We start from the raw sequence: 13,258 nt of genomic DNA on the forward strand, positions 1-13,258 counted from the left end.
TTGTGGCATATGAATGTTATTTCTGAGAGTGAGCGAATTCTTTGTATCTTGAGTTCCTAAGTATTCTTAAATTTTATTGTGTGGAACTACTGTCTTTTGTCGTGTGAGGGCACTTGATTCATGAAGGAAAGGTAATGTCAATGACCTCTATGTTAGAGTAAGTGGGTGAGTTGTGAATAATACGTGGTACTTGTAAATCAAATCTTGAGGTGAAGATGTTATGCTTTTGTGCTTTGTCTATTTTAAGTATTCTTGGTGTGATGAGTTAGTAGAATTGTTTAAAAAGGTCGTGTCTATATAAAGTGTAGTTTGATTGCTCGAGGACGAGCAATGGTTTAAGTATGGGGTGTTGATGATAGGCTATAATTACGTATTTTAGTCGCTTATTACACTCTAATTTACTGCACTTTAATTGAGTTTGAACTTTAATCGCTAGTGTTTTGCACTAATTGTGTGTTTTATGCCTTATAGGAGTGATTCCGAGCTATATGGATGATATGGAATGAATTCAAGTGATTTGGAGCTTTGGATTCTAAGTAGAAGACCAAGGAATTAAGCCGGGATCGTGTTTAGGGATCAAATTTGATAGTTAAAAACGAACGAAGAATCGAGTAGGCATATTGCGCATTGTCTAGTAAAATGCACATAACTTTTTGCTCAGAACTCCACTTGAGCTGCACAATATATGGTTGTAAAGTTAATTCAAAGGGCTACAACTGTCATGTTTGCAGTTTTTTCAAATTCCAAACAGAACAGGGTAAAACATGAGGTCGAATCCGCAGCCGCGGATCTGGCCGCGTATGTGAGGCAGAACACTGGATAAAATCCGCGGCCAAATCCGCGATTGAATCCGCGGCCGCGGTCATCCTGACCTGAAAAAGTGTCCTTTTTCGCATAGGAGAGGGTATAATTGTTTGGGTCCGACCCTACTTGGTATATATAAATGAAAAAACGGTATTTTGAGCACTTTTGACATATTTTTGACATAATTTAGACCTAGTGAGGCTAAGGAGACTGGGGATTCGACCTAAGGAGGCAAGAACACACTAGTAGCAAGGCGGAGAATTCTTCTACAAGTTTCTCACTTCCTTCTTCCTATTTCTATTATTGGTTATGAATTCTATTATTGTAGTTGTGCATACTATTATGAATAGCTAATTTGCTATCTAGGGTTTTTATTGAACCTTTTATAGGATGAATTCTTGTTATGTTTTAATATAATTTAACCTTTGAATTTGTCTATTTGTTCAACTACGTGCTTATTTTAGTTGATTGAATGGCCATCGATTGACTGTGCCTATTTATTATGTATTGCTTGAGAAAGGATACATATTTAGGTGGTTGTTGAACAACGTCACTCCTAACGTATGTGAGAAATCAATACAGCAGGTTTAAAGGTAGGTTTAGAAATAACAAAGCCTTGACGTGGTCATAATGAGCGGTTAGATAAAGCCAACTAGCGTAGTTCGAGAGAATATGCCTAGTAAATTATTGTAGTTGCTCGAGAGAGAATTACGGTACCTAAAGTGCTCATGATCAGTAGAGAATACTTAGGCGAAATTATAAAAGACACAACAGGAAGGATTCCAACAATTGGGGAAATCATAACTCTAGACCTCCTTAATTTTGTCTTCAACCCTTTGTCTCGTTAGTTGATAATTTTACCACTTTTTAGTATTTGCTAGTTAATTAGTTAGAAATATAAATCTCAATCTTTATAATTTAGAAAATTGTTCAAACTTGTCTTCTTAGTGATATTAAACAGCTATAGCTAAGCCTTAGTTCTCTGTGGGATTCGACTCTAGACTTTTAGACCGGATTATATTTGCAGCGACCGCTTATCCTTTTTAGGACTAAAGTTGGGTGTGATCAACAACCTAACTAATAACATTATGTCTAACCATTCTTGTAACTTTCTAAAATACATTATCAAAATGTTGCCCAAAATCGGAGGAAAATATGTATAGAAACTTATTTGTAATGGATGTTTACCACAAAACATATAACATACACGTGCATACGGTCTAGTTATTTAGAGCAAAATACCAAATTTGTTGGTCAGCTAATATTAATTGTATTTGCTAGCTAAAATGTGTGTAATATAATTTTTAACATATATTAAAAATTTATTTAAAATCGACTAAAAATATATTGTATACGGTTAAAACCAGGCCCACCCGATTTTACTGTTTGATCGAGATCGGGAGTTTGCATCGAAGGACGATCTCATAACCGAGGTACCTGTCGAGATCGAGGCTAGTAGAGATCGAAGCCAAATGAGACAGACATCGAGCAAGATCGAAGATAGCATAATAACAGAAAGGCAAGATATATGTGGCTGACCGAGGATCATGGCGTAAATCTCGGTGACTGATCGAGGATCATGGCATAAATCTTGGAACAGATCAAATCAGAAACGGTTAATTAGCTAATCATGGGGTTACTTTCTGTAACTAGAATTGTACCATAAGTGGAACTCCTATACTATATAAAGGGGGTTCTAATCATTTGTAGGACATGTTTTGACACACACAAAAAGCAATATAATTCTCTTTATTGTTCTCACCATTGTTATTCAGCTTGTTATACTTTCATAGTTCTTGCATCAACCAGCTCAAGGGTGTCCAAACTCAAGGGCTAAGTTTCATTCTAACACTAGTTTGCTTTACTTTATTGTTAATTTCTATTACTCATCCTTACATTTATCAATTGGTATTAGGTGAAATAACGTGTCCTTAGAACCATATTATAAGTTTAATTGTTATCCAATTTTAAGGGTAAACAGTTTGGCGCCCACCGTAGGGCTAAGGATAATAGTGATTGCTTAAAACTAATTTTAGTAACACACACTGATTTACACTTGTTCTCATAAGAATCTTTGTTTTCAGGACAAACATGTCAACGCAACACCTACATATGGTGACAACAACCTTGGATTTCACAGGGAAAATGACAACATAGCTGCCCCAGGAATCGAGGTGCCTCAGGCCGACCTCGAGGGAGCACCAATTGCAAATCCCGTCGATGTCAGTTCACATGTCGCCCTAAATACAAATTTGGGCGTTGAGCCCAAAAATAGTATGCACAGGGAAGTTTGATCAGGTGGTCGAGGTACACAGGGCAGAGAAGATGGTGGAGTTAGCCTCCAATTGATATTCGAAATGTTACAGGCTCAACAGGCCGCTATAGTACAACTACAAAATCAACACTGAACATCGAGTAAGATCGAACCAGAAGTCCTTCAAAGGACGGAGCCTGTGCCGGAAAGGTCAAATGCCAACTAATCGAGGACTGACCTGCCATTATGAAAATGTCTGAGGAGCTCACTAAACAGATTGAATCAGGAGAAAAGAAAATCGAGGCAAATGACAAGAAAGTAGAGACATATAACTCCTAAATTGACCAAATACCGGGGGCGCCGCCGATTTTAAAAGGTATGGCTTCAAAGAAATTTGTACAGAAGTCTTTCCCTCCGAATGCCAGAAATTCCTAAGTACAACGGGACTACTGACCCTAATGAGCATGTCAATTCTTTTACATGCACAATAAAGAAAAATGACTTAGAAGACGATGAGATTGAATCTGTTTAACTGAAGAAAAATGATACGGTACCACAATTTGCCACCTAATTCCATTGATTCCTTTGCCATGCTAGCAGACTCCTTCGTAAAGGCATATCCTGGAGCAATAAAGGTCGCGATTAGAAAATCGGACCTCTTCAAGGTGAAACAAAAAGACAACGAAATGTTGAGGGAATTCGTATCTCAGTTTTAGATGGAACGCATGGAACTACCACCGGTCACAGACGATCGGCCTGTTCAGGTCTTTACTCAAGGTTTGAACGAATGAAGTTCGGTGGCATCATGACAACTAAATCAGAATTTAATTGAATATCATGTGGTAACTTGGGCCGATGTACATAATCAGTACCAGTCAAAGATCAGGGTCGAGGATGATCAATTAGGGACCCCTTCCAATTTCGCTTACCCAAAAAGGCCTGTCGGCAGAACTCAAAGGGATATCGACAGAGAACCCCGATTGAGCAGAGATCGGTATCTACCATACAATGAAGATCGTAGAAATAGCGGCCCATGACGCAATCCCTTCCGAAATGATCGAAGGAACGATTGAAGACAGAGCTCTCGAGGGATCATGAGCAAAAGTGGCTTCGATAAACATGCTAATCCCGCATAAGCACCACGATTTTCAGAATACAACTTCAGTGTCGACGCATCGGGTATTTGTGTCAGCTATTGAGAGAATCAAAGATACTAGATGGACCAGACCCCTACAAACCGATCCATCCCAATGGAACCCCAATAAAACATGCAAATACCATGGTACACATGGTCATAAAACCAAAGACTGCAGACAACTAAGGGAGGAGGTGGCCCGTTTATTCAATGAGGGTTACCTCCGAGAATTCTTGAGCAACTGAGCTAAAAACCATTTCAGAGACAGGGACGCAAACAGGAAGAACGAGCAGGAAGAACCAAAGCATGTGATTCACATGATCGTTAGTAGGGTTGATATTCCACAAGGGCCCGTGTTCAAATGCACTAAACTATCAATCACCAGAGAAAAATGAACTCGAGACTATGTGCCAGAATGCGCTTTATCATTCAATGATGAGGAAGCAGAAGGGATTTTACAACCCCCACGATGATGCTTTGGTAATCTCTATCCTTATGAATAAAATTCAGGTTAAACGTGCTTTAATTGATCCGGGAGCAGCTCGTCCTACAAGATTGAGGGTCGTGGAGCAGCTCGTCCTACAAGATCAGATCATACCCGCAGCTCAAATTCTCAATGGCTTTAACATGGCAAGAGAAACAACTAAAGGTGAAACCATCCTATCAGTAAATGTAGCCGGAGTTATTCAAGAAACAAAGTTCCATGTGATCAAAGGCGATATGAGATACCACGCACTGCTCGGAACACCCTGGATTCACAATATAAGGGCGGTCCCTTCAACCCTTCACCAAATGCTGAAGTTCCTAACTCCGGATGGAGTAAAAAAGGTGAATGGGGAACAACATACTGCCAAAGAGATGTTCACGATCGACGAAGTGATACCGGTATCGGCACTTTCGTCAACAAAAAGATCGGAGTCCAAAGGAAAACAAGGAGCTAAATAGCAACCACAGCTACCAGCCGCGACTCAATAAGAGAAGCAGGGAACAGACGAGGATGAGGATTATTGGATCCCTCGATCCTTCATAATCCCCGAGGATTCCGACGCCACCAAATCGACAGTCGAGGAGCTGGAGCAAGTCGTACTGATCGAGCATCTACCCGATCGAAAGGTATACTTGGGTACGAGGTTAACCCCCCAGGCTCAGGGAAAAACTCATTAAATTTCTTATCAATAATATGGATTGTTTTGCTTGGTCCCATTTATATATGACAGGGATCCCGCCGGAAATCACTACACATCCACTAAGCTTGGACCCGAAGTTTCGCCCGGTAAAACAAAAGAGAAGACCCCAGTCTGAGGTAAAACATTAATTCATCAAGGACGAGGTAACCAAACTTCTCAAAATAGGGTCCATTCAGGAGGTAAAATATCCCGAATGGGTAGCAAACGTAGTCGTAGTCCCTAAAAAGGGGAATAAACTTAGGATGTGCGTAGACTATAAAGATTTAAATAAAGCATGTCCTAAAGACTCTTTTCCTCTACCGAATATCAATCGCATGATCGATGCCCCGGCCGGCTACGAGATCCTTAGTTTGCTCGATGCCTACTCCGGGTACAATCAAATACAAATGAACCCGGAGCATCAGGAAAAGACTTCGTTCATCGCTAAGTACGACACCTATTGCTATAATGTAATGTCGTTTGGACTAAAAAATATTGGTTTCACCTATCAACGCTTAGTAAAATTAATGTTCGAAGAATAAATAAGTAAGTCAATGGAAGTTTTTATTGACGATATGCTAGTTAAGCCCCTGCGAGCAGAGGGCCATTTGGCATATTTGCAGGAGACCTTCAATATACTAAGAAAATACAACATGAAACTCAACCCATAGAAATGTGCATTCGGGGTTGGCTCGGGCAAGTTCCTCGGCTTTATGGTATCAAATCGGGGGATCGAAATCAACCCCGATAAGATCAAGGCGATCGAAGACATCACAGTCGTGGATAATGTTAAGGTCGTACAAAGATTAACATGGCGCATAGCCGCCCTAGGCAGATTTATCTCGAGGTCTTCAAATAGAAGTCACAGGTTCTTCTCACTGCTAAAAAAAGAACAACAATTTTGCATGGACCCCAGAATGCCACCAAGCATTGGAATAACTAAAGCGGTACCTCTCGAGCCCGCCACTGCTTCATACTCCGAAAGCGGACGAGCAACTATACTTGTACTTAGCAGTCTCAAAAATCACGGTAAGTGGGATCCTAGTTTAAGAAAATCAAGGTACATAATTTTCTGTTTATTATGTTAGTCGACTCTAGGTGAGGTCGAGACCCGGTACCCACACTTATAAAATTAGCACTTGCCTTAATAAGTGCTTCTAGGAAATTATAACCATATTTTCATTGTAACCCGATCTTTGTGGTGACTACTTATCCCCTTCGCAATATTTTGCATAAAACCGAACTTTCGGGCCGATTGGCCAAATGGGTCGTTGAGATCAGTGGGTACGATATCGAATATTGACCCCGAACGGCCATCAAGTCTCAAATCTTAGCGGATTTCGTGACCGACTTTACGCCTGCCCTCATACCTGAGGTTGAAAAAGAACTGTTATTAAAATCAGGTACATCATCGGGGGTGTGGACCCTCTTCACAGACAGTGCTTCGAACGTGAATGGGTCTAGGCTAGGCATCGTTTTGAAGCCTCCTACGGGTAATACAATTAGACAAGCTATCAAATTTCCAAGTTAACTAACAATGAGGCCGAGTATGAGGCCATGATTGCAGGTCTTGAGCTAGCTAAAGGTTTGGGAGCAGAAGTCATCGAAGCCGAATGTGACTCCCTGCTCGTGGTTAACAAAGTCAACAAAACTTTCGAGGTCTGAGAAGATCGAATGCAGAGGTACTTGGACAAATTACATGTGACTCTATATCGGTTTAAAGAATGGACCTTACAACATGTACCTCGAGAACAAAATAGCGAGGCCGATGCCCTTGCAAATTTGGGGTCATCAGTCAAAGACGACGAGATTAGCTCGGGGACTGTCGTGCAACTTTCAAGGTCAGTAATCGAAGAAGGCCATGCCGAAATCAACTCCACAAATCTGACCTGGGATTGGAGGAACAAATATATCGAGTACCTAAAGAATGGGAAGCTTCCATCGAATCCTAAGGAGTCGAGGACTCTACGTACGAAGGCCGCACGATTCACATTGGCCGAAAATGGAACACTATATAGAAGGATGTTCGATGGATCATTGGCAATATGTTTGGGACCAGGAGATACCGACTACGTCCTACGAGAAATTCACGAGGGCAAATGCGGAATTCATTCCGGTACCGAATCATTGGTTCACAAAGTCATCAGAGCAGGATACTATTGGGCCGATATGGAAAAAGATACAAAAGAGTTTGTTCAAAAGTGCGACAAATGTCAAAGGTATGCACCGATGATTCACCAACCTGGAGAGTAACTTCATTTAGTCTCATCCTCATGGCCATTCATGAAATGGGGAATGGATATTGTCGGCCCTCTACCATCGGCCCCAAGTAAAGCTAAATTTATTTTATTTATGATTGACTATTTCTCTAAGTGGGTTGAAGCACAGGCTTTCGAGAAAACTAGAGAGAAAGAAGTCATAGACTTCATCTATGATCACATTATATGCCGATTCGGGATGCCTGCCCAGATCATATGCGACAATGGAAAATAATTCGTTGGCGGCAAAGTAACAAAATTTCTCGAAGATCACAAAATAAAGAGGATCCTATCGACGCCGTATCATCATGGTGGGAACGGACAAGCCAAATCGACAAACAAAACCATCATCAAAATCTAAAGAAAAGATTGAACGACGTTAAGGGAAAATGGAGAGAAATATTGCGCGAAGTCCTTTGGGCGTATCGAACAACGTCAAAATCCAGTAAAGGGGAAACACCATTTTCTTTAGTATATGGCACTGAAGTGCTGATCCCGGTTGAAGTCGGGGAACCGAGCGTCATGTTTCAATATGCAACAGAAGAGTCAAATCACGAGGCTATGAATATAAGCCTCGAATTGATAGATGAAAAACGGGAAGCCGCCCTTGTTCGAATGGCTGCACAGAGACAACAGATCGAAAGGTACTACAATCGAAGAGCCAATCTTCGACACTTCAAAATCGGGAACTTGGTTCTAAGGAAGGTCACCCTCAATACTCGAGACCCAAACGAAAGAAAACTTGGCCCGAACTGGGAGGGACCATACCAGGTCCTCGATATCATCGGAAAAGGATCCTACAAAATTGGCATGGTGAACGGCGAGCAATTACCAAACAATTGGAACATATCACTCCTCAAACGATATTACTGCTAAGGTACGACATTTTTCATTTTCATTTATATTTTATACTAACCATCTGCAGGTGTTTAATCGAAGACACCAAAGGATTCTTCAAACGCGGAGTCCTTAGGTCTGAAAGCACGCGTTGCACTCTTTTTCCCTTAGACCGATTTTTGTCCCAAATGGGGTTTTCCGGCGAGGTTTTTAACGAGGTAACCATTGTTCGTGCTAACTTAGAGCAATTCGACAGTATCCGAGGCTCCTTTACAATCAACCTCGAATACTGGGGGGCATTACCTTCGGATAGTTACAAGGAAAATACTTCGTGTCGACATGGTCTCGATAGGTAAAATTTTTGTAGAGGACCAAACGGTCAAATGAACCATGTCCATGTAGATTACTCGAACCCTAATGGCAAAACATGTACACATGTATAATCTATTGAAAGAAGTATTTTCCCTTACTAGATGTTCCATGCTTTAAAAAAGCTTATACTTTACAATTTCATATTTATGATCTATTGTGGAAACCGGCTTAATAGGAGAGCACAACTGAAGTTCAAACAATTTACCCGATACTCGGGGACTGTAGTCCAAAAAATTGAGAGGATCGAATTACTAAACCTCGAAATCGTAAGACCTTAAAAATGCAATCCTCGATTTTATAGGCCACGACCACCACAAGTTAAAGGCTACGACCAAATTAACATGGTTCAGAGACGTCCGATTTCCGTTATTAAACAAACCTTCTAATATTTTTACAAACCGGTTAAAAAGGCTACCCTCGGCTAAATTTCTAAAAGTCTCGATAATATCGACCCTCGAAAACCCTAATGGGTACAAAGTCGTTCGAACTCTAGAACAAATTCTTTATTTTATGCTAAGGCATTACGAAACAAAGGGTCTCGATAATATCGACCCTTGAAAACCCTAATGGGTACAAAGCCGTTCGAACTCTCGAGCAAATCCTTTATTTCGTGCTAAGGCACAACAGAATTTATATGATTAAACAATAAAATTTTCAAGCCGAAAAAGGGGGGAAAGCCATTCTTTTTGCTATGGGCGTATCGGCCTAATTCAAGAGCCTAAAGGGCCAGTTTATTTTTGATAAATCATCCTCACCCAATTAAAAACCTAAGGGTCACCCTACTCCGAGTTCGAGCAAGTACTCGCTCGATTATAAAAACTACACTAGCTCGGCTTCGATCGCTACTAGCCTCAAATTGCCTAAGCCTCGAATTTACGAACAAAATTTTCATAAGGCATAAATAAAATAAAAAAAATTCACAAGGCATAAATGAAATAAAAACAAGTCAGAAAGGAAAAATATCTTTATATATATGCGAATATTCACAAGGTCCGATCAGGATCCTATACAAAAGACCAAAAGTGAAAAATCATAAGGTTCTTGATCTTCTCCGGGGGCAACTTCTTCTCCATCGAGGTCCTCCCCATTCTCGGACCTGCTCTTGCTGCCATCATCATCATCATCATCGGAAGTGGCCAACGCCCCATCTTCGGCTTCATTCTCTCTAGCCTTTACTATCTCGTTGGTAAGATCGAAACCTCGAGCGTGGATTTCCTCGGGGGTTTCCCTCCGAGATTGGCATCTGGCAAGTTTGGCAATCCAATATACTTGAGTTTGGGCGGTCTCGACTGCCTCTCTCGCTTGGATTTGAGCGGCTTCAACATCGGCTTAGTAGACGACTACGATCGCATCTGCCTCGGCCTTTGCCTTTTCGGCTTCAAATTTAGCCTTGGCAAGTTCAGAAGCCAATTGAGTCTCGAGTTCCTCTATTTTCCTTGCTTGAGTCAAGCTCTTATCCTTCATACCTTGAAGCTGACTTTCGGCTAATGATAATTGGGCTCGAGCTGTCTTTTTTTTCTGCAGCAAAACGGTCCATACCTTCTTTCCACCCCAAAGACTCCACTTTTATCGTATCTACCTCCTCGTGGAACTGCTCGACCCTCTCGATCTTCTGCTGTAACTGTGAGATCGAAATGTTAGCCACCGTTCTCGAATCGAGCCCATGAGCTTTTAAAATTTTCATTACCTGCTTGATCAGGTCGGTTTGATCTTTGTGAGCCGTTGTCAATTCGGCTCGGAGGTCCTTGATCTGTTCTTCTTTTTGATTACCGAGAAGATTGAGGGCATTCCTCTCTTCTGTAAGCCTTTGAATGTCGGCCTCGTACCGATTCAGTTCGTCTCGAGACAGAGAAAATGCTTCTCGGTGAAGTGTTGAGACCTACGTAGAAAAAAGAAAAGAAGTTAGATAAAAAGAGAAAAATGAACACAAAGATAATACCAACAAGGGGAGCTAAGGCTTACCCGATTCAGAGCTTGCTGCGCTTCATTGAAAAGGCTCGATGACTCGCCCGAGTCCTTCCTCTAGACTTCCAAATCACTCAGGCCGGTAGTATCTTCGACCCTAGTAAAGTAATCACGGAAGGGATCCTCCATTCCATGGGCTCCTTCGATGGAGAGGGTCTTCAAGGCCCGAGCCTCTTGAATCATCTCCTCAGAAAATGAGGGGATTAGCGGGGAGCCTCCAATTTCTATTGCCCTAAGTGGATCACTTGGGGCGTTCTCCTCATCTCGAAGGGCCTCGACAGCCGTACCCACAGTTGGCTCAATGTGGTGGGAAGCATCTTTGATCCTCAATGACTCGGGGACTTCGCCCAAGTCTTTTCCCGAGACACCCTCATCTCGAGATGGAGTCTCTGCAACCTTCACTGATTCAGTGGACTTTGGGGCCTCGGTGCTCATTCTCGCTCGGGCCACTAGCCCAGAGTCGTCTTCTTCCTCTTCTTCATCCTCCTCCCTTAGACGCTGAACATACTCTTCGGTTAGGAGGATGATGTTCTTCCTCGGCTTACGAGCCTTCTTCTTCTTAGGTTCTGGATCCTCAGAGGGTGAGGTCTTTTTCCTCTTTTTGTCTTTCGCCGGTTTCGGTGCCGGGATCGAAGTCTCTTCCTCACCAGATAGGCCCCCCATAACAGCATCTTTGCCAAGGTCTATATCAAAAGAAATTAAGTGAGAAATGCCTTAACAAAACCATCAAATACATGGAAAATGGGCTTACCATGAGTTTTGGCCTCCCATTGGCCCTTTGATAAATCGCGCCATGAGCGCTCGTCATACGAATAGGTCGAGGCCAGGTCCCGAACCCAGCTTTTGAGGTTAGGAATTGCACCGGGAATCCAAACGACCGCTACATCATGGAATGAGATATCTATGAGAAGAAGTAAATGGGAAAAACAATAAATAATAACTAAAAGTGGGATTGTACTTACGCTTCATGTTCCATTTCTTAGGAAATGGCATCTTCTCGGCCGGGATTAGGTCGGAAGTTCTCACTCGAACGAACCGGCCCATCCAGCCTCGGTTCTTATCCTCGTCTATGCTCGAGAATAACACTTTGGTGGCCCGACTTTGGAGTTTTATTAACCCGCCTCGATAGAGGCGGGTGCTGTATAACCTAATGAGGTGGTTGAGGGTGAAAGACATCCCCTCGACGTTGCTCACGAAGAATCGAAGCAAAATGACAATTCGCCAAAAAGAAGGATGGATTTGGCCTAGGGTTATTTAATACTAACGACAAAAATCAATGACGACAGGGTCGAGGGGGCCCAGCGGGAAGGGTAAGTGTAAACACTTAAAAACCCTTCCACATGGGTGGTAATGTCTTCTTCTGGGGTCGGGATCACCACTTCTTTGCCCTTCCAGTTGCAGTCTTTCTTTACCTGCTTAAGGTATCCTTCGATTATCGAGCATATATACCTCGACACTGGATCACATTGACCAGGAATCGACGAGGCTTTATCGGTCTTGAAGTTAGAATTGAAAACATACCCCCCGGGAACACACTCTTTAGGTTGTGGCTCCACCGGTGTTTTATCGCCGACCGGCCGCGATGAAGAAGCGTTTTCCTTTTGAGAAACAATTTTTGATGCTTTTGTCATTTTTGTATGGATTTGAAGTTAAAAATAGATGGAGATGATAAGATTTGGTGTTTTGAGAAGATGGTAGCAGTGAAAATCGTAGATTTGCAGTTGAAGAAGTTAGAAGGTATACAAAGCTTTGGAGATTAGAAATCTGAAAGTAAAAGTTCGAAATGGTGGAGAGAGGGACTATTTATAAATTTCACAACGACGATTCAATATTGGCGATGGCCGACCATCGACTGACGCACATTTAATGCCTTGGTAACTGTACAGACGGGACGTTTCAGTCACTTACGTCACAAGGATGACGTCATGACGGATCGAGGTAGAAAATCGAAGGCTCAATTCGTTTCTTGTCATTATACTCCAAAAAAACGAGGGGACTATCTATATACGGTTAAAACTAGGTACACACGATTTTACTGTTTGACCGAGACTAGGAGTTTGCATCGAAGGACGGTCTCGTAATCGAGGTACGTGTCGAGATCAAGGCTAGTAGCGATCGAAGCCAAATGAGACAGACATCGAGCAAGATCGAAAATAGCATAATAACAGAAAGGCAAGATATCCGTGGCTGACCGAGGATCATGGCGTAAATCTCGGTGACTGGTCGAGGATCATGGCGTAAATCTCGAAACTGATCAAATTAGAAACGATTAATTAGCTAATCATGGGGTTTCTTTCTATAATTAGAATTGTACCATAAGTGGAACTCCTCTACTATATAAAGAGAGTTCTAATCATTTGCAGGACACGTTTCATCATACACAAAAAGCAATATAATTCTCTTTATTGTTCTCACCATTGTTATTCAGCTTGTTATACTTTCATAGTTCTTGCATCAACCAGTTCAA

General features: G+C 41.9%; 1 protein-coding gene across 1 annotated transcript; it reads right to left on the reverse strand.

The window, feature by feature from the left end:
* Nucleotides 1-9,822: 9,822 nt before the first annotated feature.
* Nucleotides 9,823-11,454, reverse strand: LOC138891941 (uncharacterized). The gene is made up of 3 exons (XM_070175629.1): nucleotides 10,855-11,454; nucleotides 10,293-10,705; nucleotides 9,823-10,069 (listed from the first exon to the last, which is right to left on the reverse strand). The coding sequence occupies exons 1-3, from the start codon at nucleotides 11,452-11,454 to the stop codon at nucleotides 9,823-9,825; spliced, it is 1,260 nt and encodes a 419-aa protein (XP_070031730.1).
* Nucleotides 11,455-13,258: the final 1,804 nt, after the last annotated feature.

Source organism: Nicotiana tomentosiformis, chromosome 5 (genome assembly GCF_000390325.3).
Source record: "Nicotiana tomentosiformis chromosome 5, ASM39032v3, whole genome shotgun sequence".
Lineage (NCBI taxonomy): Eukaryota > Viridiplantae > Streptophyta > Magnoliopsida > Solanales > Solanaceae > Nicotiana > Nicotiana tomentosiformis.